General features: G+C 46.6%; 1 protein-coding gene and 1 long non-coding RNA gene across 4 annotated transcripts; one reads left to right on the forward strand and one right to left on the reverse strand.

The window, feature by feature from the left end:
* Positions 1-25,880, forward strand: LOC121445793 (regulator of MON1-CCZ1 complex). Of its 3 annotated transcripts, XM_041647924.1 has the most exons (20): positions 1-182; positions 548-624; positions 2,488-2,572; positions 4,829-4,885; positions 6,800-6,886; positions 13,211-13,351; positions 13,590-13,693; positions 15,414-15,503; positions 15,599-15,704; positions 16,620-16,731; positions 19,893-19,937; positions 20,118-20,171; positions 21,517-21,645; positions 22,230-22,336; positions 23,973-24,092; positions 24,272-24,349; positions 24,614-24,718; positions 24,809-24,877; positions 24,958-25,183; positions 25,725-25,880. In XM_041647924.1, the coding sequence occupies exons 1-20, from the start codon at positions 81-83 to the stop codon at positions 25,802-25,804; spliced, it is 1,974 nt and encodes a 657-aa protein (XP_041503858.1). In that variant the 5' UTR covers positions 1-80; the 3' UTR covers positions 25,805-25,880. The 3 variants fall into 3 exon arrangements, with proteins under 3 accessions (XP_041503858.1, XP_041503860.1, XP_041503859.1); XM_041647926.1 differs by lacking the exon at positions 25,725-25,880 and having other exon boundaries at positions 24,217-24,349; positions 24,958-25,125; XM_041647925.1 differs by lacking the exon at positions 548-624 and having other exon boundaries at positions 52-182.
* LOC121445794 lies at positions 25,587-27,212 on the reverse strand. The gene is made up of 2 exons (XR_005974008.1): positions 27,131-27,212; positions 25,587-26,334 (listed from the first exon to the last, which is right to left on the reverse strand). It is a non-coding gene; the product is annotated as an uncharacterized LOC121445794 (long non-coding RNA).

A 27,212-nucleotide genomic window follows, 5' to 3' on the forward strand; every position in this document is an offset into this window, starting at 1 on the left:
GCGGGGCCTAGGGCAGCGGCCTGAGCGACGGCGGAGACCTAGGACGTCTGGGGGCTGCGGGTTTCCCGCGGGTCCCAGCCATGGGCGGCGAGGACTACTACCTGGAGCTGTGCGAGCGGCCCGTACAGTTCGAGAAGGCGAACCCGGTCAACTGCGTGTTCTTCGACGAGGCCAACAAGCAGGTGAGCGGCGCCCGCAGCGAGGCCCCGCGCCGGGACGCTTCCCGGCGCCGTACTTGCCGTGCGCACAAGGACTTAGCGCTGAGTGCCCGGTGTTTTGTGCGGGAGCAGAGACGGGTGTGCAATTGCACGGGCGGTGCTGGAGTGCGAGTTGGCTTTCAGATGGTCAACCTTAGGGTCTGGCCTGCTTGTGCACGGTGCTCTGTTTGCTCTCTTCTTTACTAAATTTGTCTGAGCACCTACGTAGGAATTTGCCAGGTTAGTTTGTTTAGACGAATCAAGGGTGTGGTACGGTAGACTTGATCCTTGGAAGGTTGATCTAGGTCTTTACAAAGCCCTGACCATTAACGTTGCCCCTTCTTCCTCAGGTTTTTGCTGTTCGATCGGGTGGAGCTACCGGAGTGGTCGTTAAAGGCCCAAATGATAGGAATCCCATCTCTTTTAGGTAATTTGCCCTTTTCAGAATAATATCCACGTGTAAACACTGGGGCTTTTCTGATTAAGAAAGTTGAATCGTTTTCTTTGGCCTCATCTGAGCAGCCTGGGATGGAATCCTGTGTGTAGGAGAAAGCAGTAGGCGCCTGCGGGTACAGTTTGACTGTCAGTAACCTGGGAATCAGAATTTCCCAGGACACCTACTTCCTGGTGCTTGAAGGTCCAGTATTCATGCACTCATTTCTGCTGTGCCGGACCTGGGGACTCCCCCTGAGGTTAAAGCCACAGACCCGCTGGCCCACTTTACATGAGTGAGTGAGATTGGTAACAGTGGCCCCTGTCACCTTCACAAGTGCCTAGGTTTGAGTGATCTGAATTCTTCTGATTGCAGCAGCAGAGAGAAAGTATTGCGTAGGGTCTCAGTTCACTTGTGGAGCAGGCCTGTGACCCCAGCCTTCTGGGAAGCTAGAGAGGTAGCTTGCAGGTTATTGGCCAGTCTGAGTGGCATAGCAAGACCCTGTTTCAAAAAAAATCCCTCGCTTTTACCATGAGTCAACTGTTTGAAGCAGAGGACAGTTGTTGGTCCTCATTCGGTGGCGGTGGCACACACCAGCGGTGGCGCACACCAGCGGTGGCGCACACCAGCGGTGGCGCACAAGTGACAACTGAATTAGCCTGCCCCTCTCTGGAACTCAAACTTAGTGCAGGAGAGAAGAGATTCAGCCAGTGTGTTTGATGCGAGTAGCTCTGTGCTGGGCTCTGTTCAGAATGTGGGAGGACTCGAGGGATGCAGTTTTGACCTTGAGACGGAGTTGAGCAAGGCTTAAAATATGAAGGGAGTGATTTCTGGTTGGATATTAGACCTAAATAACACCATGAGCAAAGGCATAGTGTTTTGGGGACTCTAGGTTAGGGTATCTGTAGGGAAGGGTACATGAGGAAGGTGTACTCACTGGCAGAGACTGCCTTGACATTATATTATGCATTCTTATGGGGATTAGGGCTTTTCCTTAATGGTGAAAATCTGTCGGGTCAGCTGTGGTGTGGGTATCCAGTATTTGAAAATAGTGTATTTCCCTGTCGAGAGCAGAGACAGCAATAACTCTGAGAGAGAGAGTGTTAGTTTGGCTGTGTGTTGCCCAAAGCCACGGGGCTCTGAGGTGCAGACACAGGCTCAGTAAGTTACGGGGTGAGGTGCACCAGTGACACATGGAAACTGAGAGGGGCCGGCCTGCCATAGGTGACATCTCGAGGTTCCCAGGAGCTCAAAGTGTTGGTAGGATGCAACATTGAACTTGTGTGTGCGTGTGTGTGTGCGTGTGTATGTGTGTGCATCTTTTCTTAACTCCTTGTGTTTTAGACAAGGTCTCCTTGGCATATTAGCATAAGTGACCCTTAGGGGCCTGCAGGTCTTTGTGTCCCCAGCACTGGAATTACAGTGCCACAGTATCGATTTTTTACATGGATTCACACTCTGGAGATCACACTTAGGTCTCTGTGAGTCAACGGAGCCCAAATACTTTTTTTTTTAGGAAAAAAAACAGCTTTATTGAGTTGTAATTGACTCACAGTGTGTTGCACAGTTACTGTATACTGAGATATTTACACACCCGGAAGCCATCCCTCTAACCCTGAGTGCATCTGTAGTCCTCAGGTATCCAGCAGTTCTCAGGCGATGTGTGTGACTCCAACCACTTGGCTGTGTCCTCTGTCCACTTCTCTAGCAAGTTGTTGATGTCAGTAGATTGTGTCCACAGCTTCAGAGTTGCAATTCTAGCATTAGGCTTCCCGCAGAGTCACGTGGCTTTTTGTCACAGAAGCAAGAGCTAGGATTCAGGGTACGTTCCCTCTAACATGTTCTTTCTTGTTTCAGAATGGACGACAGAGGAGAAGTGAAGTGCATTAAGTTTTCTTTAGAAAACAAGATCCTGGCTGTCCAGAGGACCTCCAAGGCAGTGGTAAGGCGGCGCACACACCAGCAAGAACAGAGGCAGGGCTGCTGAGTTCTAGTGCTTTCCTCACCCCGAGGGATCCAGTGATGCGAAGCTGTTGAGAGCGTTTGCAGTTGACTGGATGAATGAGCTTAGCATCAGTCTGACTTTAAAACAGTGTGTATTCATAAGATAAGACACTGTCTATCGCGACATTGTCACACTTGTGTACTGTGTCCCATGCTCATGTTCTGCCCCCATTACCTTCTCCTGTCTCCTCTTCTGGTCCCTCTCTTTCCATGTGTCCCTTTTCTACTGTGATTTATTATTTTTATGTGTATGGATGTTTTATCTGTCTGTGCAGCATGTGTGTGCAGTGCCTGAGGAGTTCAGAAGAGGGCATAGGATCCCCTGGACCTGGAGCTATAGGGGGTTGGTAGCTGCCATGTAGGTGCTGGGAATGGAGCAGCCAGTGAGTGCTCTTAACAATTGAGCCACCTCTCCAGCCTTTATTTTTTTAAAAAAGTAATTTGGGTTGTCCTGCATATTTGTGTTGCTTGCTAACTGGTAACATGGATTATGTGAGGTATATTTTTGACTACTTGGTGAATTAATCTCATTCAAGTCACTTCGTCTGCTGGTGTTTCTCTTGTCTGCTGCTGGATTGGGTAGGAATAGGTAGATAAACATAGTTGGAACGGCTTGCTGGCACTTCATCTCTTAGAAATCGTCGCCATTGCCCATCGTGGGATGGGATACGTGGTACTTCTGCCTAGCACAAAGGAGGCCTGCGTCTGCTCTCAGCACCCACTCACCAGCTAACCAGTGTTGTCCATTCAGTTCACTGCTGTCGTCTGGAGAAGCTTTGGGAGGAGAAGCAGGCTGTGCTTGCTGTGCTTTAGTATTGTATTTGCAGGAAGCCCGAGGAAAGTCAGTACATTTCCCTGATGTCACCCACTTGAGAAGTTTATTTCTTCTCTTTCTCCTCTCTCCCTCCCTTCTTCCTTTCCTTCACTCCCTCTTTCCTTTGCCATCTCCTCCCTCTTCTCCCTCTCATCCTTTCTCTTCCCTCTTTGTTTCTCTCCAACAACTCCTCCTTTTATGACCTGGGTTAGCCTGGAACTTACTACATAGCCCAAGTTGGTATTGAGCTTAGTGCAGTCCTCCAGCCTCAGCTTCTTGAGTGCTGAGATCCTAGGAATAAGCTGCCGTACTTTACTTGAGGAATGAATTTTAAAAGTCTCTTCATGAGTTCCAACTGAGCATTTGGATGGACTCTTCAGCTGACTGATGTCTTAGGGTTTCTGTAGCTGTGCAGTGACACCGTGACCACGGCAGCTCTTAAAGGAAAACATATCATTGGGCAGCTTACAGCTGCAGAGGTTCATCGTCGTCATGGTGGGTGGCACACAGGCAGATGTGCTGGAGAAGGAGCTGAGAGTTCTACACCTTAATCTAGGCAGCAGAAGCAACTGTGTCCCATTGAGTGTAGCTTTAACAAAGGAGATCTCAAAGCCCACTCCACAGTGACACACTTCCTCCAGCAAGGTCACACCTACTTCAACAAAGCCACACCTCCTAATAGTGCCACTTCCTCTGGGGGGCCGTTTTCTTTCAAACCCCCACAACTGGTAACCTGATGCTGGTGACAGTTAACCATAATTGGTCTCTCTGTCTTTTGTCTGTGGGTGTTTGTGTAGTTTGTTTTATTTATTTATTTATCTATTTGTTTTGAGATAGGGTTTTGCTTTGTAGCCCTGGTTGTCCTGGAACTCACTCTGTAGACCAGACTGGCCTTAAACTCACAGAGATCCACCTGCCCCTGCCTCCCTAGTCCTGGGATTAAAGGAGCTTTCCCGCCTGACATGAGCTATTTTCTAATCATTTTAAAAATCTGTTTGTCAGAGCTGGGCGGTGGTGGCACACCTTTAATCCCAGCACTTGTGAGGCAGAGGTAGGCAGATCTCTGTGAGTCTGTGAGTTTGAGGCTAACCTGGTTTACAGAGGGAATTCCAAGACAGGTTCCAAAGCTATACAGAGAAACCCGGTCTTGAAAAACCAAAACAACAAAAAATCTGTTTATCCAGCATAGTGGCTCACATCGTTAAATTCCTCCCATGGCTCAGAAGGCAGAGGCAGGCAGATCTCTGTGAAGAATTCCAGGACAGCCAGGACTATATAGCGAGACCTTGTATCAAAACAAACACATTTGTCCATTTTATCGCACGGTAGGCTATTCCGTCTGAAATTTTCTCTTTGTTTTTTTTTTTTTCTGTCTTTCAGGACTTTTGTAATTTTATTCCCGATAACTCTCAGCTGGAATACACACAGGAGTGCAAGGTACAAGGGGGGTGGGGCAGGGGCGGGGCCTCATTCCTCACTGCAGCTTCTGTTGTTGGTTGTTGGTTGGGTGGTGGAGGCACAAGCTGGGAATCCCGTCTAGGTTGGTGATGAGCTGCAGAGGTTGGCTGTGGGGCTATGGGTTCAGCTATGATGTTGGACATTTTCCCTTGTTTTGAAATTCTGGCTCGTTAGCCGTAAAGTGGAGGAGTGCATGAGCGAAGAGGTTCCTCTCAGTGCTGTCTGGGGCTTCCTCACTGCGCTTGCCGCCTTCTGTGTCTCAGGCCTGGGAGCCACCACTGCCTTCTAGTGATGTTCTCTGCAGTGTTCTTTCCTCCCACGTCCTTGCACTGTCTGTGGATATAGATCCTGGTCTCTCGGATAGATTAGTGCGGTTCAGTAAATGAGCCCACAGGAGCTCCTGGGGCAGCTGGGAGACTGACCTGAGCTGCCAGTGGATGGGAGTTTTATTTGGCATCTTATTGTTCTTGGTAAGTGGCACTCAAGAGGGATCATATCGACGAGAGGAGCCTCCACCACTTAGCCAGGCTCCTCCCAGCCCTTCAGGCCCTGTCAGTATGAAACAGCTCCTTGTCTGAGCCCTGCTGTGCCCATCTGCTGTTGGGCAACCCAGCCCTGGTCTCAGGCTGCTGGGACCCATCTTAGCCTGTGCTCACTGCATAACTTCAGGCCCTTGTACATTGTAATGACTGGGAGAATGTCAACACTTTGAAAGGCATAAGTTGGATTTTGGGTATTATCTTTTTATAAAACTCAGGCTTTCTCCTCTGGTCGGCACAGTAGAAGGAATTAAGATGCAGAGTCTTGGGTTAGGACAAAGATCTGGAAAGCTGTGTTTAAAAGAGCATTTGAATCACAGCATGCTGAGTTCCAGGTGGCCCAGCTTCATAGATCAATTCATAGATCAAGGCCAGCTTCTGTTGTCATAGTGAGATCTTTTTTTTTTTGGGGGGGGGGAGGGTTGTTACTGAGTAGCCATTCTGAGAAACTCATTAATAAGAGATAGTGGTAGCCGAGCCCTTCCGAAGAGTTGCACAGCCTTTCTTATTACAAATTAGAAACTTTAAGTCTTTAAAACACCACAATATAAATTTTATTTGTGTGTGGTATAACCATATAATGTGTGTAGGTATTCATGCTCTCACAGGTCAGTGAGAGTTGTAGAGTGTCCTGTGTCGTAGGATATTTTGTTTGTGCTCCTGAGACTGCCAATAAAGTTTATCTTGAATCAGAGGGTGGAGCTAGCTACTAATTGATCAGAATTAGCCATAGAGGTTTTGGAGGACCCAGGACATATAGAGGGACACAGGAAGTAATAGGGAGGGCCTTAGAGAGATCTAAGGGCCCCTTTGCTTTCAAAGATTTGTGGGTCCTTTTGGATCAAGGAGAGAGAGGAGGTCACTGATCGCTTTTCCACTGTTTCTCTGATCAGTCAGGTTTTTACCCGAGTTTTGATTTTTTTTTTTTTGTTTTAATAAATCGCTTAACCCTGCCTTGTGCTCCGCATTTTAGGCCCTTAGGGCAGATCTCTTTCTGAATCTGGCTGGTGGCCAGCAAGCCCAGAGATACACTGTCTCTGTTCCCTCCCACCCCAGTGCTAGGGTTATGGCCATTCCTGGTGATTTGTGTGAGTGCTGGGGATTTGAACCCCAGCCCTCGAGTTGTGCAGCAGGTGCTCTTACCCACTGAGGCATCTCCTAGCCCCTTTTGTTAATTTTTATTTGTTTATTTTTTGGGGGGGGTAGTGTCTCATATAGCTCAGCCTGGCCTCCCACCTGAAACACAGCCAAGGATTTCCTTGAATTCCTGGTTCTCCTGCCTCAGCCTCCCAGGAGCCGGGATTATAGGCATGTGCAACCAAAGCTAAAAACATTGTTTCTGCAATTCTTCCAGACCAAGAATGCCAACATACTAGGATTCTGCTGGACCAGTTCTACAGAAATAGTCTTCATAACAGATCAAGGCATTGAATTTTACCAGGTTTGTGTGGGTTGTTTGGTTTTCTAGAGAAAGCAAGGCAAAGGGCAGTTCAGCAGCCTGGTGTTGTGTACCGGGGTTCACAGGAAGTAAAAGTTCATGGTCCCTAAAAATGACTGTCAACAGTTTGCGCACGTCTTCACGCTTCTCTACACATTGTTATTATTATTATCTTTTACAAAAGGGGACTGTTGGAAGGGAGGCCACTTGCTGGTTCCCTGCTGCTCAGCCCTGAAATAATTACACAGAAACTGTATTATTTAAATCACTGCTTGGCCCATTAGCTCTAGCTTCTTATTGGCTAACTCTTACATCTTAATTTAACCCATTTCTAGTAATCTGTGTATCACCATAAGGTCATGGCCTACCAGCAAGTTTCAGCATGTCTGTCTCCGGCAGTGGCCCCCGCAGTGGCCCTGTGGCTTCTCCTGACTCTGCCTTTCTTTCTCTCAGCATTCAGCTTAGTTTTCCCCACCTACCTCTATTCCCTGCACAGGCCCAAGAGAGCTTCTTTATTAACCAATGGTATTCACAGCATACAGAGGGGAATCCCACATCACTTTTTTTTTTCTGTTTAAATAAAAAGGAAGGTTTTAACTTTAACATAGTAAAATTACATATAACAAAACAGGTATCAAGCAATAATTACAGTTACAATATTTATATCTACTTTATCTTTTATTATAACTAAAGAAAACTGTAACTATAACTATAAATTCATCAACTTCATCAAAGACTCCAGAAGGATATAATATTACCTAAGTAAACAGGAAGTGCATTGTAAGCAACTTTCAAAACTCTAGAATTGACAGACATCTCACTGCCTGGACAGTCACCCAAACTTGTTCTGTACTTTTGGGGCATCCATCTTTGGCCTAAAGGCCCAGAGTATCCAGCAGACTTTTCCACAAAACAGGAAATTTCAAAGACAGTTCAACCTATATTGGCAGCTTGTCAGTCACTTTCTTCTGTGTCCTGCAGAATGTCTAGCAGACTCTTTTTGTTCTTTTATGAAGCAGGAACCCCGAAGGATTGTCTCGTCTTTAGGCAAGTTCAGCAGTCATTTCTCTGTGGGTCCTGCATGTCCAGTTCATCAAGCAGTCCAGGCAAGAGCAGTTTCTTGTGCAAATGGCTAGCATACTCCATAAGGAGCCTCTTCGATCCCCATCTTCCTCTTGAAGTAATTGGTGCTGCCAGGAGCAGATGTGTCTCATTTTCATTAAAAGTCCTAAGTTATTAAAACATTTTAAATGCCATATTCTGTAGTCTTTGAAAGGTTTAAAGACTGCATATCCATCTGAAATACATCTCTGTACATCTAGAAAACCTTTTTGTCTTTTTGGATTTTGTTTTGTTTTGTTTTTTTGCTTTTTCGAGATAGGATTTTGCTGTAGCTATCAAGCCTGTCCTGGAACTAGCTCTTTTACACCAGCCTGGCCTCGAACTCACAGGGATCCACTTGTCTCTGCCTCACGAGTGATGGGGTTAAAGGTGTGTGCCACCACTGCCTGGTTCATTTAGAAAAATCTAACTAACATGATTACAAAATTGGCTATTCTAGATGACTGTCTATTAACCTATATTTTTTAATTATACATTTTATTTTTAAATGAGCTGGACACAGTACCTTAATCAAGAGTAGAAATATACATATAGCAAAATTGATCTTAAATTTGTATCAATAAACCAAGATTCATACCAAAGCAAATCTCTATAGCATATTCCCCCTTAAATGTAAACAAACATTTATAAACATTATTTGGGAATATGGATGTAGTTCTTCTCCAAACCGCTTCCTGCTTTTTGTTGGGTGAAATAATTTTTGGGGGTGTTCACAGTGACCTTTTGGGAGGTGTTGGTCCATCAAACCACATTAGCCTGGAATGAATCCACAGGTTCTCAATCTCTGTGGGAACAAAAGAAGAACCTCTTTTCCAAAGCAACATATCCTTAGACCCCAATTCTGAAATCAAGATACCTTTAAAATATTTATGCTGGTTTAGCTTAGCGATCCCCAGAATCAAATGTCCCTCTGCAGTCAAAAAATTCAAAGAAAACACAATAATATACATAATCCATACTCTCTGTTTTTAGTCCATCTTTATTTGTTTTTATTCTATCACTTTTTAATATTTTATTATATCTAAAGACTTTTCTTTTAAGATAGAAACACTATAAAGCTTAGGCTATTCTTGACTTTGAGATCCTTCTTCCTCAGCCTCCCAAGTATTGTAGTATAATTTTTATCTGTAAACACATATTAGACTGGCAGTCAGGTATTTAGGTCCATCACAAATAGTGTACAGATTGCAGTTTTTCTTCTCCCTGAGACAGGGTTTTTCCATGTAGCCCTGTCTATCTTGTAAATTATTCTGTAGACCAGGCTAACCTTCAGACTTTATTTTATTTTTAACTCTGTATATATACTCTTTTCTTCTCTCTCACAAGCCTACGTACATTTATCCAACACTGTGACCCCTTTAGAGGTCTATAGCTGTATGAATCTGTCCTCTTGTGTATCTGTAATTATTTTCTGACCAGGATGGCTTCTTAAAATGCTAAGCACTTCTTAAGAACCTAAGCTGCAGCATTGCTAGGGGAAATAAGGCACTGCCTGCTTGCCCCGCCCAGTCCAGCACTGCAGAGCTGTTCCTTGCCTCTGAGAGCCATTAAGCTGTTGTAGCACTCTGCTCACAAAACCCATTTAAATGCTCCGTAGCTGGACCTTGTCAGACTTCTTACGGTCAGCACGGCCCAGGAAGCCACAACCATTTCAAAACAGCGTGGATTTTTTTTCTGCTACCACTGAATCAGGAAAACCTCTCTTAAAGGAAGCATGCCTCTGCTTGCTTCTAGCAATCAGAGCCCACCCAAGAAAATGCCACTACCAAACCATACTTAACTGTGTTCTTTTGTGTCTATGATTCCTTTTTAAGCTTTTTCAGGTTTTATGCATATTTAGTTAGCCATGTAGGGTGCCAGTTTATTGAAAGGGAGATCACTTGTTGGTTCTCAGCTGCTCAGCCCCGAAATAATCACACAGAAACTATATTATTTAAACCACTGCCTGGCCCGTTAACTCTAGCTTCTTATTGGCTAACTCTTACATCTTAATTTAACCCATCTTCATTAATCTGTGCATCACCACAAGGTTTTGGTGCGCCAGCAAAGTTTCAGCACGTCTGTTTCTGGCAGCGGCTTCATGGCTTCTCCAGACTCTGTCCTTCTTTCTCCCAGCATTCAGCTTAGTTTTTTTCACCTACCTCTATTCTGCCCTGCTTAGGCCCAAGACAGTTTCATTATTAACCAATGGTATTCACAGCATACAGAGGGGAATCCCACATCAGGGGACTCTTGCATATAAATTTCTGCAGCCTAGTTTTTTCTTGCGTAGCTGTATCTTTTGCTGTTGTTTCCACATTTTGTTCTGAGAACAGTTCTGCTCTGTGGGTGATCTGCTTTTGTCTTGCATTTCCTGTTCCAGGATGTCTAGTTCAAGTTTAGTGTTTTATAGTTATAGTTAGAAAGTTCGGTGAGTTTGCTTACATCTTCATAGATAAAGCAGTACTTGGAATTACATAGATGCGAACAGATACCATGACATTGTTATAGAAGTTTGAACTTTCAGTAGCAGTGTGGGAATCTCTTTTGTGCTATGTTGCTGGGCCTGGATTCATTGGTTTATAGACAGTTCCCATCTTGGAGAGAGAAAGAGTCTCACTGCCTACTAGGACAGGGTTCTCAGCCCTTGGGTTGTGACCATTTATGTTTCCCTTCCTGGGACCATGTCAGCTTTCTTTGGCTTCGGAGAAAGTGTATATTTGAGTAGCGTTAAACATCATCAGTTACCTTATGAAGCATCCCCAGAACTGAAGCTCTTCACACAGAGACAGCTTCCTTTCTCCTTCCCCCAGCCTACAGCCACTATCACTGCACTTGTTGACTGTGTTGTTATTCATGTAATAGTGGTTAATACAGTGTCAGTTTGTTCCTGGCTTATTTTAGTTTGCATTGCTGTCAGGGTTCCCTCATGTTGTCGCTTGTGGCAGGATTTCCATCTTAAGACTGGGATGCAGTCACTGGACTGTGTTTTTTTTTGTCCACTTATCTCATGATGGGTATTTAACTACATCTTTTTGCTTTTCTGAATCATGGGTGTGCAGATACATTTCACAATTTGGTTTTGATGTTTTAGATGCATGTAGTCAGAGTGGGATTGCTGACTTTTTGGCCAACTGCTGGGCTTTCCCATCACCATGCTGTAACCCCTGCAGAAGTGCACAGGGCTCTAGTTTTCCACATCCTTGGTTCTGAGGATCAATGCATGCTAGGCAAGCTGACTGGGAACGCCTGACAATTGTCCTGTCTCAGTTGCTGTATTAGAGTTGTCACCGTGCCCTAACAGTCTATTTTTTGCTTTGCTAATGTCTGTTTTAATGGACATGAGACACTCTCACTGAGGATTTGACTTCTATTTCTCTGATGGTTAATAATGTGGAACACCCCTCCTCACAGCTGCTAGAGCTCACACGTAGGGCCTGGTCCTTGGAAAGGCTTCTGCCCCAGCCTGTAGCATGTTCTTATACACATCACCTGAGATTACACACTGCAATGCAGATACTGGGGAGACACCATAGCTGTTATTGCACATGTGAAATTATAGACAGGAGCAGACTCAGGAGTTTCCAGAGTCAGTGGTCCTGCAGGCCTTGGCTGAACAGGATTCTCCTCCATCAGAGATTCATTCCTCTGACGGGTTGATGTCTGAACACTAGCTGTCACCTGCTTTATATTCCCGCAGCCTCTGACAAGGACTGTAAAGTTTAAATCCATGAATGGAGAAGCCTGGATATTCTGGACACAGGCTGACAGAGGGGCTCCCTGCAGTCATCTCTCTCTCTCTCTCTCTCTTTTTTCTTTTGAGACAGGGTTTCACTGTATAGCCATGGCTATACTGGAACTCACTGTATAGACCAGGCTGGCCTCAAACTCACAGAGATCTGATTGCCTCTGCTCCCCAGTGATAGGATCAAAGGTGTGCACCACCACCATCCAGCCCCCTACAATCATCTTTAAAAATCTATCTGCGCTCAGTGGTCAAGAGCATGTGTTGCTTTTTCAGGAACATAGTGGGTCACAACCACCTGTAACTCCAGTGCCAGCATATTAAAACGCCTCTTCTGACTCTCATGGGCACCAAACACGTACCTAGTCCAAATAGATGCATGTAGGCGAGACGTTTGTTACACATAAAATAACTCTGAAAACAATCTGCTGTCTCTAGTGAGAAAGTGTTCATTGTAGGTCTTCGGGTTCTAACACAGGTTCAGTCTGATGAGGTGGGTCAGCACTTGCCACACAGGCCTGACGATCTGACTCCGATCTCTGGAGCCCTAGTGTAAGGAGCAAACTGTCTCCCAAAGTTGTCTTCTGACCTTCATGTACACAGTGTGACATACCCATGTTGACATACACACACATAATAGCAAAAAAGAAATAGAACTCTAGCAATGCTCCTTCTGGTTTTTAGTATGTACTGTCATGTCTCAGTGCACATGTGTGGGGGTTGGAGGGCAATTCTGGAATTTATTTCCTGCCACCTTTTCGTGGGTTCTGGATCAGATTTAGATCAGGCAGCAGGTGCCTGTTCTCTGACCCTTTACACTCTTATTTTGTGAGGCTTGACTGACAAGGTTCATGCTCTATGATATTGATTTTCCTCACAGGCCTTTGGCATGTTACTGGGTGAGAGTTGCTATCTTGAGTCTGCGCAGTGTTTTGACTGTGTCAGAATATGGAACAAACAGTTAGATGTGCCTGGACTCTAAAGTGCTGCACTTGCGAGCAGTCTTTGTAACAGTGAGGTTTCAAAGGGGTCTGCCTGGGACCCAGTGCCAGGTGGGGTACGGATGGAGCCTGGTGGCTCATGGGAAGGTGGCTGACTCAATGCCTGGGATCCATGCATTGCTTCACTTTGACTGCTTAATGAAAGCTCTTCGGTGCATGGTGCCAGAGCGTGTGGAGGCCCAGCCCTGGTTATAATTGCTGTTCCACCACTCCCAGCCTCTGTCAGCCCGAATTTCTCATCTCTTATGTTGTCTGTTTCTCAGGGTGTAGTAAAGAGCCTTGAAAAGCACTAGGCACATGGTGCTTTATCTATTTATTTTCATTACTAGGAATGGCTGTTACCTGTGTAATCGTTGACTGGACTTACTTGTTTTGGTGTTTGGTGGTGTTGGGCTTGAACTGGAGCCACATGCTTGCTAGTCCATCCCGAGCCCTCAGTGGGCAGTCTCTTAATGTTTTGTTTCTTGACCTTGGTCCCAGGTGCTGCCTGAGAAACGAAGTCTCAAACTCCTGAAGAGCCACAACCTCAATGTGAACTGGTACATGTACTGTCCCGAGAGCGCTGTGATCCTGCTGTCCACCACAGTCCTTGAGAATGTTCTGCAGCCTTTTTATTTTAGGGTGAGAGTGAGCCCCAGGCCCCTCCCTAACCCAGCTCTAAAGCAGTGATGAGTCAAGCCCCTGAAAGGAACCCCATCCTCAGCATGACCACCAGAGGCACACTTCCCTGTCTGGCAGTTCAAGAATGGTTGGTTCTCTGAAGAGGAATTAGGAGACAGTGTGTGCCTTCATTGATTTAACGTAGAGCAGCTAAAACATGGAAGGAGTGTGTAAACTTTCCTAAACTTTCCCCAAACAGGCTGGCACCATGTCGAAGCTTCCCAAGTTTGAGATTGAATTACCAGCTGCACCGAAGTCAACTAAACTTAGCCTTTCAGAACGAGACATCGCAATGGCGACCATGTATGTCTGTCTTCCGAGGGTTCCTTTTGTAATTGCCACTAGTGACCCAAGTAACGAGGGCGTGTTAGGAGCTCACAGGAAAAGAATCCTTAAAACAGATAACAAGAGCCAGGCGGTGGTGGCGCACGCCTTTAATCCCAACACTTGGGAGCAGAGGCAGGCGGATCTCTGTGAGTCCGAGGCCAGCCTGGTCTACAAGAGTTAGTTCCAGGACAGAAAAACCTAAGGTCTTTTGACACTTTTTAAAAAGATTTATTTTTATGTGTACGCTTTATCTGTATGTATGCGTATGCACCATATGTGTGCATCAAGTTCCCTGGAAGTGGAGTTAGAGAAGGTTGTTCGCTGCCCTTGGGTGCCGGGAATTGAACCTGGGTCCAATTGCTCTTAACTGCTGAACCATCTTTCCAGTTGTATCATTTTCTTTTGATTGTATTCGTTTGTGATCTCAGCATGATTTTTTTTAACCTGTCTTGTCTGACACAATGAGAACATTGAAACAGTTTCAATGAAACATTTAAACAATTAAATAGGTTTGCCATAGAATTTTAAAAAATTGTTAATTGAAGCGTAGGAAGGATTTTTAAGCTAATATATAAATGTTCATATACATATATATACACACACACACATTTATATATGCGTGTCTGTGTGTGTGTGTGTGTTTTTTCCTTTTTTTCTTTTTGGTTTTTCAAGACAGGGTTTCTCTGCATAGCCCTGGCTGTCCTGGAACTTACTTTGTAGAGCAGGTTGACTTTGAACTCACAGAGAGTGCCACCACTGCCAGGCCATCAAAATACCTAATTTTTAAAACTCTAACAAAGAAGGAGTGGAATTATTTATGTAGGGAATTATATAATCGCTTGGAAATACAGGTATCTCAAATTTTACGTTTCATACTCTAAACCTTAAGCCAAAATGAAATCAGTACAAAGAAACATTTTCTGCCCTGCATCTCTGCTTCAGGGTTTGCTCCAGGGGCTGAGGATGTGACTTAGTAACTAACACTGGCTGCTCAAGATTCTGAGATTATCCCCAGGTCCAAAAACAAATTCCAAATCACTTCTAGTTTGGCTCTGTGTTTCCCACCTTAGCTTTTTAAAAATTACCATTATTTTAGTAGACTATACTGCTCCCTTTCCTTCTGAGGGCAGAGAAGTGAGTGCAGTCTGGCTGCAATGGCCGGGACCTGTTCTGTCCCTTTTGTGTCTTTTCATGTCACCGGGGCACTGAATTCATTGCTGGGAGAGAAGTGCTCACGTCTACTGTGGAGAGTGAGTGTCCTGTCTGTTAGGGGCTGTGTCCTGCTACTCCGGAAGAGAACACAGAGCTGGGAGTGAAATGGCGTTGCTTGTCATGACTGCTGGCCTGCTTCTCTTCCCTGGCTGGACTCAGTGCTTGCCTTCATGGCTTTCTTTCAGAAGACCGTAATCAAATTGTATGTGGAGAAATTTTATTACCCCTTTAAGATGGGCTTATACAGCCCAGGCTGTGCTGGAACTTGTACAGTAGTCAAGGTGACCTTGAACTCCTGATCCTCCTGAGTGTCAAAATTAGGAGCTAAGCCACCAAACCCAGTTTATGTCATGTTAGGGTTCAAACTCAGAGTTTTGTGCAGCTAGGCAAGCCTTACTCTGTTAACCCAGCTACATACCCAGCTCGGGGGAGGAGGGACTTTTAAATGGCCAGTTATGCCTCATGCACCTCTGTCTTTGCTTAGATACGGACAGCTCTACGTCCTCTTCCTGCGGCACCATTCGCGGACCTCCAACAGTACGGGAGCGGAGGTGGTGCTGTATCACCTCCCACGGTATGTCTGCTGCCGCACGTTCTCGCCCCTCTTTGATTTTAAAACGGAACTGAGGCTTGCTGACCTCTTGCCACAATCTCGGTGTTGTCTTTCAGAGAGGGCGCATGTAAGAAGATGCACATTCTGAAGTTAAATAGGACGGGAAAGTTTGCTCTAAATGTCGTGGACAACCTGGTAGTGGTCCACCACCAGGACACAGAGGTAGGACTTGTGCCCCAAGCTGTGCTGCTGTCTGCTTTGGCACTTGTTTTTGAGACAGGGTTTCCCTGTGTAGCCCCGACTGTCCTGGAACTCACTCTGTAGACCAGGCTGATCTCGAAGTCAGAGGTCCCCCTGTGCACTGACACTGCCGCCACCACCACCACCACCACCACTGGCTTATGCCAGGACTCTCAATAGGCTTTGTGAGAACTGGCAAACCCAGACATGGGTGGGAAGAGTACTTAAGTGCAAAGGAGCTAAACAGCGATTCCCTGACAGTTTGTCAAAAATCATTTCAGTTTGGGGACACAACTCGCTTGGTCGAGCGCTTGCCCAGTGTGTTCCCTCCCCAGATAAAAACCAGCTGTCATCGTGCACACCTATTCCCTAGTACTTTAGCACAATAGCGAGCTTAAGGGGCTGCAAGAATCCCTGTCTCAGAAAGAACCAAAGAAGTTAGAAACGTTGAGAAAATTTTTGATTTGATCTTCGGAGCTCTTACTCGACTGAGCCAGCCGGGCTGGGACTCTGCTTCAGATCCCCAGTGTCATGAATCTGTGGCCTTTTTCATGTGGTGAGTGTGGGTAACAGGATTTGACGATGTAGGCCCATCAGTCTGCAACAGGTCTTCTCCAAATGTCTAACTGAACACCTGGCAGCACGCAGGCCTGGGGGTCACGCTGCTCTATCTCTGTGTCTGAAGCTATTTCCAGTCCAAGTGAAAACGACCTGCCTGTATCTCTCTACAACCTTACATTGAAGCAGGCCGTGGGTGCAGGAGTATTGTGGAAGTGATAAGGGTGGAAAGGGACATGTGAGGATGAGGTCCCTCTGTGTGGAGCGCTGGGCTGGTGCGAGCGGAGGCTCCAGGCTTCCACACTGGCGACATGCGATGCATTTCTCCCTACCCTGTAGACATCAGTGATATTTGACATCAAGTTGCGGGGAGAGTTCGATGGCAGTGTGACTTTCCACCACCCTGTACTTCCAGCCCGGTCAATCCAACCTTACCAGATCCCTGTGGCAGGTAAGAGAATTCCGTGGGCTAGCAGTGCTGTCTTTTCCCTTGGGCAATATTCTTGCTGGAATCGTCAGGGGTCATATTCAGAATGGGAGAAGGAAAATGGACTCCCAGAGGGTTAACTCAGGACCTTATTCTCACCAGGCAGATGCTCTACCACTGAGCTACCTCTCCAGCCACTAGGGATTGAACTCAGGACCTTACCCTCGCTGGGCAGATGCTCTACCACTGAGCTACGTCTCCAGCCAGTTTGTTCTATTTTATAAAAACCAAACACTGCTGCTGCTTCTCTAAGCTGTCATTGTTTCTCGAGAAGCAATTTATACATTAAATGATTTTTCCTTTGGAGAAAATACTTTTCCTTCCTTGGGTCTCACAATAGAGAGTTGAGATTACCAGAAGGCAAAACCAAAGCCTTCCTCTCTCTCCCTCTCTTTTTTTTTCTTCCTTTTTTTTTTTTTTTTTTTGGTTTTTCGAGACAGGGTTTCTCTGTAGCTTTGGAGCCTGTCCTGGAACTAGCTCTTTTAGACCAGGCTGGTCTCGAACTCACAGAGATCCGCCTGCCTCTGCCTCCCGAGTGCTGGGATTAAAGGCGTGCGCCACCACTGCCAGGCCTTTCTTCCTTCTTTTTTTTTTTTTTGAGGCAAGGTTTTTTTGTGTAGCCATGGCTATCCCGGAACTCACTCTTGTAGACCAGGCTGGGCTCAAACCCACAGAGATCTGCCTGCCTCTGCCTCTTAGTACTGGGATTAAAGGTGTGCACCATCACACCTGACTGCTGTGTGTACCCTTTTAATGTTGGTAAATCCTTAACATTTTTCTGTTTCCCCTGGCTTTGTAATCCTGGAATTAAATTCAGCTGATTGTGGCTGTTATTTTAATGGGGTCACATACCCCTTTGTTTCTAACATTCTGGGTTGTAGTTAAGATTTGTCTTTTATTTTGATTTATGTCCGTCTGTGTGAATCTGCATATATGTATGAGCATGTGTGTATGGGTGCTGCCAGAAGTCAGAAGAGGGTGTTGGATTTCCAGCAGCCCATGAAAATGTCCCCAGGAAGAAGTGTGTAAAGATCCCTCACTGTGGTTGATTTTAAGGTTTATTTTTTAAAATATTTTATGGATTGAGTGTGTAGCACAGCCATGTCTGGTGCCTGATGAGGATGCTGGATCCCCTGACACTGGAGTTACAGTTGCCTACTACCACGTGGGTGCTGGGAACCAAACCCAGGTCCTTTGTCAGAGCAGCAAACGCGCTTCCCCACTCAGCCACCCGGCCAAACCTGACACAGTGACAGCTTACAGGTGTGATTCTGGCCAGTGCCCACAGGTGTGGTTCCTGAGTGTATTCTAGATCATTCCTCCTTCTGAGATGGGGAGGAAGTCAAGAGAGTAGCAGGTTAGGAGCTGAGAGAACCCACTAATAACAGGGTTTCTTAGTTCTAATGGAGACTGTAGAGAGTTAGCTGATCAAATCCCCAGTCCCTGGTGTTTCACAGGAGGCACGTGTGAACTGACCTGTGACAGTTGCTCAGCCTGTGACACCCTTATGTGCTTTGTGGGGACCGCGAGAGCCACACTCTAGGTGGCAGGCCATCAAACATTCAGCTGGCCCATCGTGCTGTGAGTGCCAGGTGTCTGACGGCCTGAACGCCCTCCTGTGTGCGCTCTGGCATCTGGCTCCCCTAGATAATAACATGACCAATAAGGAGGAGATGATGGCAAATGATTGACTGGGGAAAACCCTCGGCTCTGATCTAGTAGTAGAGGATCGATAAAGGAGGCTAATTGCTTGATAAACCTGCTAACTGAAGGGGGTCAGATTAGTCTGGGAGACGACTGACAGTAAGAGGTCAAGAGCGCATGCGTGAGTGGTGGCCTTTCTTGGTGTGTTTCCTGCTGTACCATGAGCCCAGCCGGTACCGACATTGGAACTGATTTTGAGAGAGATGTTGGTTTTGTCTTGCTGAACAGGTGGCTTTTATTTGACTGCTAATCACCTGAGGTCTCGAAGGCTGAAATGCCCAGGCTCTGCATTGAGGCACGGCATGGGCACTGGAGTTTTCCTCTTCTGCCTGGCGTGCAAGTGCTTTCCTGAAGCTTATCTGCCTGTGCACAGCCTTCATCTGGGTGGTGGTGTGTAGAGAGACCGCCTTACTGAGGCAGCTCAGTAATGCCGTCTTTTGAGTCTATCTGGGTAATTGGCACAGAACTGGGAGCCCTCCTCATTTCCCCAGGGTGACTGGGATGGGTCCCTGTCGTGTGAGGACGGGAGGACTTCTTAGCTGAGTTCTCTTGCGCCTAGACCTGCCAGTGCAGTGTAGTGGGGCTCACTGTCCACTTGACTAAACCACAGCCATCTTCCTTTGCATCATCAGTGAACCTGGGTATCCCAGGTGTCTCTTTCTTTCTTTCTTTCTTTCTTTCTTTTTTTAAAGACTTATTATTTATTATGTATTCAGTGTTCTGCTTGCGTGTATCCCTCCTGAAGGCCAGAAGAGGGCACCAAATCTCATTACAGATGATTGTGAGCACATGTGGTTGCTGGGAATTGAACTCAGGACCTTGGAAGAGCAGGCAAAGCCCTTAACCACTGAGCCATCTGTCTAGCCCCAGGTCAATGTCTTAGAGTTTTAATGTACACCTGTAAATGGTGATGTGTCATCTCCAGTTAGAACAAACCTGGGGCTGGGGACGCGCACGACTCAGTGGTTAGGAACACTTGCTGCACTTGCAGAGGAACTGGGTGTGTTTCCCAGCACCCGTGTGGTGCTGCAGAGACCCCAGGTGATTAGCAGTCAAACAAATGTGGTAGACAGCTGTCTGTAACTCCAGCTTCGGGGATCCAGCGTCCTCTTCTGGCCTCGTCAGGCACCAGACATGTATGAGCTACAAACATATACACCTGGGTAAAACACTCAACCCATAAAACATTTAAAAAATAAACTTTAAAATCAACCACGGTGAGGAAATCTTTGACACACTTCCTGTTTCTGGGGACATTTTCATGTCTGTAACAGACACTGTCCTTCTTCCCAGGTGTATCATTAGTGAGACAGGACAGTCTCTTCCTCCTCCCCACCTAACTACAGTTAGTAATGTCTGCTCAAGGCAGTACGAAGTATTTTTTCCTGGCTGCTGGTCACACTTGTATTCTCAATTTGTAGGTCCTGCTGCTGTGACCAGCCAGTCTCCAGTTCCCTGTAAACTCTGTATCCTCACAAAGGTGGTGTCGCTGTGCACAAAGGGACTGTGTCCCCACCCACTGCACTGGGAGCTGCTCCTGGGGACGCAGGCCTTTTGTGGCCTCCAGTGTGGGGGCTGGGCAAGTGCTAAGTGAAACAGGGCTTGCCTTCAATTTTCTTCGACTTGGAATTTCCTTTAACGTATAGATTCTTCATCATGGATCGTCTTTCAACCAGACATCATTATCAGTGCAAGCCAAGGTAGGTCTGCATAGCAAAGTGTGTGCTGACTTTAGATTCATCACCGCCATTGCCGCTTCCGGTGTGAATCTTCTAAATGACCCCTCCCTTCAGTCTTGAGAATAGGATTGCATCTCACCTTAGACTCACATCTGTAGGTTCATTCTTTTTTCCATGAGCATGTGTGATTCTTACAAGTAAGGTGACTGAGAATGGCCAGTCCCCCTTACATTCCTGTGGCCATTTCAGAAAACTGCCTTGGTGAGTGTGTAGAAGGAGCTACGGGCAGGCCTGCTTTTCGTCCCGCCCGGCTCCCGCATGGCTAGCTTGACACCCAAAATAACAACACACAAACTGTATTCATTTAAACACTGCCTGGCCCATTAGTTTCAGCCTCTTCTTGGCTAATTCTCACATCTTGACTAACCCATTTCTAATAATCTGTGTAGCACCACGAGGTGGTAGCTTACCAGAAAGGATTCTAGTGTACGTCCATCTTGGGCTGGAGTTTCATCGCGTCTGCCCTGGAGATGAGCGGCATGGCGTCTGCCTAACTTCCTTCTTCCCAGCATTCTGTTCTGTCTACTCCACCTACCTAATTTTCCGACCTATCAGGCCAAGCAGTTTTCTTTATTGATTAACCAATGAAACAACAGATTGACAAATGACCTTCCCACATCATGAGTGGTCCGCGTTTTCATCCCTAACTCCACCTCCCCATGGACTTCTGTTTGTCTTCACCCCTTATTTCGTCTTGCTGGTGAGCCCTCCTTCAGCCTCTTATCTCTTCCTGTGGCTTTGCATTTGAGAACGCTGAGTTAATCTTTAGTCACTTTGGGAATTTTCCAGCCTCATCCTCTGGGGGGAGTAACGAATTCACTTCTCTTCCATACATTGACAACAGTGCCAGATCTTGGAAGCTGAGAAATTGGTCCCTCCAATTATTTTTGATGTGACATACCTTTCTCCCAAGGAACTCTGAGAAACCAGCTCGCCTGTTAGTACATGCCTAGGCTAGTGAGTGGATAGCAATCTCACTATTGTTTGGGCCTCACCTCTGTATCTATGAGTCAGTACAGAGAAGGAACTAAGTACGCCATCTACAGTGATGGCCCAGGATGGGCACGTTGTAGGGAGTGGAGTGCTGTCCTTGTCTCCATGGAGATAACACTGGTGTGACTCTAAATGCAGTTTGCTCAGAGCATGACTGTCAGTTCCTCCAATCTGCCACCTTCCTGAGTGTCCTGAGTGTTGGTTAGGAAGACAGGGATACTAACTGTGTGTTTGAAGAGGTCTGGGGTGCTCTTTGTTGGCTCTGGCTCTGGCTTGCACTGTGTTGCTGAGCTTGCTGCCTCTCAACCCGTAGGTTACCTCTGGAACCTCCAGGTGAAACTTCAGCCCATAGTCAATCTCTTGCCAGATAAAGGGAGGTTGATGGACTTTCTTCTCCAGCGGAAGGAGTGCAAGATGGTCATCCTATCTGTCTGTTCACAGAGTAAGTGGACTGGTCCTTCCCACAAGGTCTGTGCTCTCACCACCATCCTCTCCCCTATCTGCCTCCTGAGTGCTGGGACTGAAGATGTGTACCATCACTGCCCAGCCTACCACCACCTTTAAAAAAAATAGTTATACCTGTGTGTATATGTGTATGGGCACGTGCCATGGTACACAGTTGGATGTCAGAGAATCACTTAACGGGAGTCTGCTCTCCTAGCATTGGGATCTGAGATTGAACTCAGGCCGTCAGGCCTGGTGGTGGGCGGGTGCTTATTGCCTGCTGAGCCATCTCGCCAGGTGCCCCTACCCCCATCTTTCATCTTTTGCACTTAGGGCTGTGTATTTGAAGGATGGATTACTTAACCCTTCAGAAATACTGGGAAACGCACAAATGATTTGTAGGCAGGTGGCTTCAGACGAGATCTGACTACACACCCAGTGCCCTCTAGTGACACTTGCCTTGCTTGCTTCTTTGAAGGTCCTTGAAGACAGGGTTTGCATTGGTCACCTTTGCGAGTCCTTGTCACCGCCATACCGGGATTCTCATTACACTGGGTCTGACGTATGTGTTGTCCCTTCTAGTGCTGGCCGAGTCAGACAGAGCCACGCTGCCCGTGATAGCCACTGTTTTTGATAAACTCAACCATGAGTATAAAAAGTACTTGGATGCTGAGCAGAGCTACACCACGGTAAGTTAAATTGTGAAGGAGTCCTGCCACACAGTGTAGGTTATGTAATGTAATGTCAGAGGCTTGGTGTTGGCAGCACAGGGTGCCAGTCACAGGCCGAGTCCCTGCATGCTCCTAGCTTGAGGCTTCGATCAATACCTCACTCTTCTGCTTTTTCAAACCTGTTTGAGCTCACCTGTGTTTATGTTCTTGGTGTTCTTCTATTTTGTAGAAAGAAAATCACCCTTGGCTTTGGCCAGAGCCTGTACTTGGTAAATTAGAGATGTGGTTTTTACTGTTGGCTACCTTCTTCCCTTCACTTTAGCGAGTATTTACAAATACAAGGTTATCTAGAGGGAAGTGTGGGAGAGGTGTGAGGAGTGTCCAGTGTCTTCCCCCATTTTGATGGGTTTGTTTCGTGACCAGATTTTAACGAGGACTGTGAGTAGAGGTTTGAAAATGTCCATTGGAGCCTGGATCACTGTTGGGTCACACCTGAAGGCCATGACTGTCCCTCCCCCAGAGTCCACCAGTAGCCAGTAGTTCAGCAGGGAGGGTTAGGGCCTTGTGAGCCTCTCCCACATCCGTGATTGACTGCTGATAGGTCCAGTGCAGTGCAATGCAGCTGTTGTGGGATGCTGGCAATAGCTGTGTCAAGCTCTATAGATAGCAGTTTGCAGCCCTTTCCCTGTCTTCTGGCTTTTATATCCTGTTTCCTCTTTTGTGATGTTCTGAGCCTCAAAAAGGGATGAGTATTTGACAGTCAGCTGTCTTCAGTGTCTTGAGCAGCCACATCTCTGCATTCATTGGCAGGACCACAAGAAGGTTTATCCTAAGATTAGCAAAAAAGGATATCCTAGAATACTGCTGCCATCAGTATCAGAGGCGTCGGTTAAGTTCCTAGCACTGTGTGTTTCAGTTAGTAGACATCACACGTTCAGTGAAAGGTTGGGGGAATTCGTGTGGCTGTACAGCACTGTGTACTTCTGGTTTCTGAAACAAGAACATTTGAGACAATAGGAGACATTAGTTTAAGGGTGTGATTACCCACAGAGGACACTCTGTCCCTGTCCTGTGTCAGCCCTGTTTGGTTGTGTCCTGGGCTGCGGTCAGTGGTTTTGGGCCTCCACACTGTGATGAGGTATGAAGAACAAGCCATCTGCACTGAAGTTGAGCATGCTCACTAGGGACACACAGCAGGAGCAGCTCTGCTCGGTCACCACTGAATCCCCATCACACTGGGCTGTGACTGTGACCTAGACGGTGCTGGAAATGTTGAGATTGGTGAGGCCCTGGATCCATTTCAAACACTACAAAAAGGAATCAAAAATCCCAACATAGACCGAGTGCAAGAGCCATTCCTTTACTGTCTGGTAGAGCTTCGTAAACGATGGTGCAGTGGCCAAGAGGAACAAAGAAAGTCAGGTTGGTTCCAAGTCTCCAGAGGTTAGAAAATGTGTGATTGTGGCTTGGTTATTTAATCTGATCACGCACGAACCCTGGAGTGTTTGCCAGGACTAGCTCTGCTTTGCAGAGTTGTGTCTGGTCTGTCCCAGGTCTTGCTCATGTTCGTTTGGGTAAGGATTCAGCCTCAGGTTGACTGTAATGGGACTGTTTCTGTGGACGGTGACTAAGGGCATAGCTTGTCTCACTTCAGGCAGTAGAAGCAGGGCAGAGCCGGAGCAACCCGCCTCTCAGAAGGCCGGTGCGGACCCAGGCGGTGGTGGACCAGTCCGATGTGTACACACACGTGCTGTCGCCGTTCGTGGAGAACAAGGTGTGTTGGGTTCCTGGCTTTTGTGGGGCAGCCACAGGAGAGGGCCTGGGGCTTTCCAGTGTGGACGGTTCACAAGGGCTAATGCAACTCCAGCAGAGTAGAACACTGGACCACTTTACTGCAGATCAGTGGGCTGCCTGCAGCTTCTTTTACAACTGAGAAGACCCCTTCCTCCGTAGGAGATGCCGCACAAGTTTGTGATAGCTGTGCTGATGGAATATATTCGTTCTCTGAACCAGTTCCAGATCCCAGTGCAGGTACCTTCAGAAGGGTATTTGCTATCCTACATTAGGGGAATCAGGTCAGGACTCCGCCAGTCTAAGAAGAGATAGCTTTTTCGTGTGCAGAATTTTGGGTGGTTTTTAACATGGCATTTGTTTTTGTGGGGATGGAAACTTTGGTGTTGGTGGAGAACACTGTTACAGCTAAACTATGGCCTGGGAGGGAGTTCAAACTGTTGCAGCCTCAGCCAGCCATGGTGAGCGACTTGGTAATGTCTTTTACCTTTCTTGTGTTCCTAGCATTACTTACACGAACTTGTCATCAAGACCCTTGTCCAGCACAACCTCTTTTACATGCTCCACCAGTTCCTGCAGTACCACGTGCTCAGCGACTCCAAGCCTTTGGTCTGTACCGCTGGTTTTTCTCTTTGGTAGTCACTACAGCCTCCCAGTGGTGGCCTTTCAACTGAAGGTGGTTGGAACCCTGTCTTTCAGGCCTGCCTGCTGCTGTCCCTCGAAAGCTTTTATCCTCCCGCCCACCAGCTGTCACTGGACATGCTGAAGGTAACTGTTCTGCCACAGCTTTAGATGTCACCAGCATCCCTTCCTGTGGCTGCCCTGACCTCCATCTTCCTCACTTTCAGAGACTGTCAACAGCAAACGATGAGATAGTGGAAGTTCTTTTATCCAAACACCAGGTGTTAGCTGCGCTAAGGTTCATCCGAGGCATTGGTGGCCATGACAACATTTCTGCGCGCAAATTCTTAGATGCCGCCAAGCAGACTGATGACGTCATGCTCTTCTACACCATATTCCGCTTCTTTGAGCAGCGGAACCAGCGTCTGCGAGGGAACCCTAACTTCACACCAGGTGGGAGAGGCCCGGGGTGACCACAAACAACAGGAGCAACTTCTGGGTGGGAACTTAGGAACATTCCCAGCAGCCCACCTCACCCTTAGACTGGGGTCTCTATTGAGTAGATTCAGAATGCTGATGCTCTCAGCAGAGGATTGTTCAGGGCTGAGGCATTCAGGCATCTCAGACATACTGTATATATGATCTTGGAGTATCCCTTAAGACGAAAATGGTGATAAAGTAAGACGTGAGGGAGAACAAGCTTGAGTTACTATATATATATACATGTGTGTGTGTGTGTGCGTGTGTGTAGTGCAGATAGCATGAGTGACAGGTCACAGCCGCCCAGTAGTTTAACACAGGGCAGCTGGCTGGGGTTGAAGGTAGGAGCTCTGCAAAAAGATTAGTGATCTCAAAATTTAGGAGGATGAGGTATTTTATTAAAGAAAAATAAGTTAAAACCCAGTATATCAGTATATAAGCCAGGAGCTTTTTGTCTGCATTTCCTTCCACGCCACACACCGCTGGCTGGTGACTGAAGCCATTCTCCCTACAGGAGAACACTGTGAAGAGCACGTCGCCTTTTTCAAGCAGGTTTTTGGAGAACAAGCTCTAATGAGGCCTACAACATTCTGAAGTCCCTTGACAGTTTTTAATATAAAAATGTACAAAGTTAATTTATTGCATTAATAAAGCTCTTTAAACTACAAAATGTTGTAATAAAGTACCTACAACATTCTCAAATGTTGCTAAAAATAAGCTATACAATGTGTGTGGTGGCTGACTCCTGAAAAGAGGAGACAGCACATGGACTGGCTTGTCAGAAGTGTGATTGGGTCGCATCCACTGTCCTTCCTCTTGCCCGAGACAAGGTTTCTTTGCTGTAGGGCTGACGACTGTCACCTTCAGATTCCATACTACATGAGCTCCTGAGTTTAAATGGTGGGTGGGCTGCACCTGCCACAGCTGTGACACAGCCCATCGCCTGGGAACAACCAGCACCCAGCACGGCCTGGACAGTGTGGCTGTCCTGCAGTAGACTTGACCTATCCATAGACGAAGTCACCAAAGCCCGCTACAAGGCTAAAAATTGAGGAGCCGTTCTCGCTCTGTCCCTTTGTATCGATCTTGAGTGGTCTGTCTTTTAGCTTTAGTTACCGACGGTCCTATGTGAGACAAAAGAAAAGAAGTATAAACAATCTAGGTATAGAAGAAAGCCCTGGTTCTGTTGATTTTTTTTTTTCTATTTTGTGTGCAGGTGTTTTGCCTGTATGTATGTCCATGCATGACATGTATGCAGCGCCCCAGAGGCCAGAGGAGGGTGTCAGTTTCTCTTAGACTGGAGTTAGAGACAGTTGTGAGCTGCCATGTGGGTGCTGCTCGGGATCAAACCCTGGGTCCTCTGGAAGAGTGCCCAGTGCTCTTAATCACTGAACCATCTCTCCAGCCTTCAATTTTCTGTTTTAATGATTCAACTTCCTAACAACGCTGAAAGGTGAATCACTCTTGTTCTCTTCAAGCAGAGGCCATTTGGATGAGGTGGGATCACCAAGAGCAGCAATAGCATTTGACAGGCTCTGGACAGTCACCACCCTGGACTGCTGGGAGGGCTGGCTGTTTCCTCCTTCATCTCATGGCAGTAGCCAGTCAAGAGTTGACTTCAGAGTAAACAGGGCAGTTAATCTGGCTAACCATAAAGTCCTGGGAAGACTTCATTTCTTCCTTGGATAATTTTGTATGCAGTATCAATTATCAAGTGGCCATCAGTGCAAATTCAAATACAAAGGAATGTTCAAGATTAAAAATTTCTTTTTTGAGTCAGGGTCTTTCAGCCTAGGCTGGCCTTAAACTAACTGTAGATGACCTTGAACTCTGGATCTCACCTTCCACCTCCCAAGTGCCGGGACTGCAGGGGTTGTGACACCAAGCCCAGAAAATATGATTTTCTTTTAGCACTCTTACCTACGTAGCTGAGTAAGACAGGAAGAAATATCAGCCCGTGAGTGGCTCCGAGTAAGACCATGGCTAAGTACATCCTGAAGTA

The sequence above is a fragment of the Microtus oregoni genome, unplaced genomic scaffold (assembly GCF_018167655.1).
Source record: "Microtus oregoni isolate MIOR12 unplaced genomic scaffold, Mior012 000679F_ref0000238, whole genome shotgun sequence".
In the NCBI taxonomy this organism is placed as follows: Eukaryota; Metazoa; Chordata; class Mammalia; order Rodentia; family Cricetidae; genus Microtus; species Microtus oregoni.

What these genes read in the sequence shown, in the direction of transcription:
- LOC121445793 (XM_041647924.1), top strand. Translation starts at nt 81, where the DNA reads ATGGGCGGCGAGGACTACTACCTGGAGCTGTGCGAGCGGCCCGTACAG. An exon ending in GACATCGCAATGGCGACCAT is followed by an intron (nt 13,694 to 15,413) that starts GTATGTCTGTCT and finishes GTCTTTGCTTAG; the next exon opens with ATACGGACAGCTCTACGTCC. An exon ending in TCCAGTTCCCTGTAAACTCT is followed by an intron (nt 19,938 to 20,117) that starts GTATCCTCACAA and finishes TTTAACGTATAG; the next exon opens with ATTCTTCATCATGGATCGTC.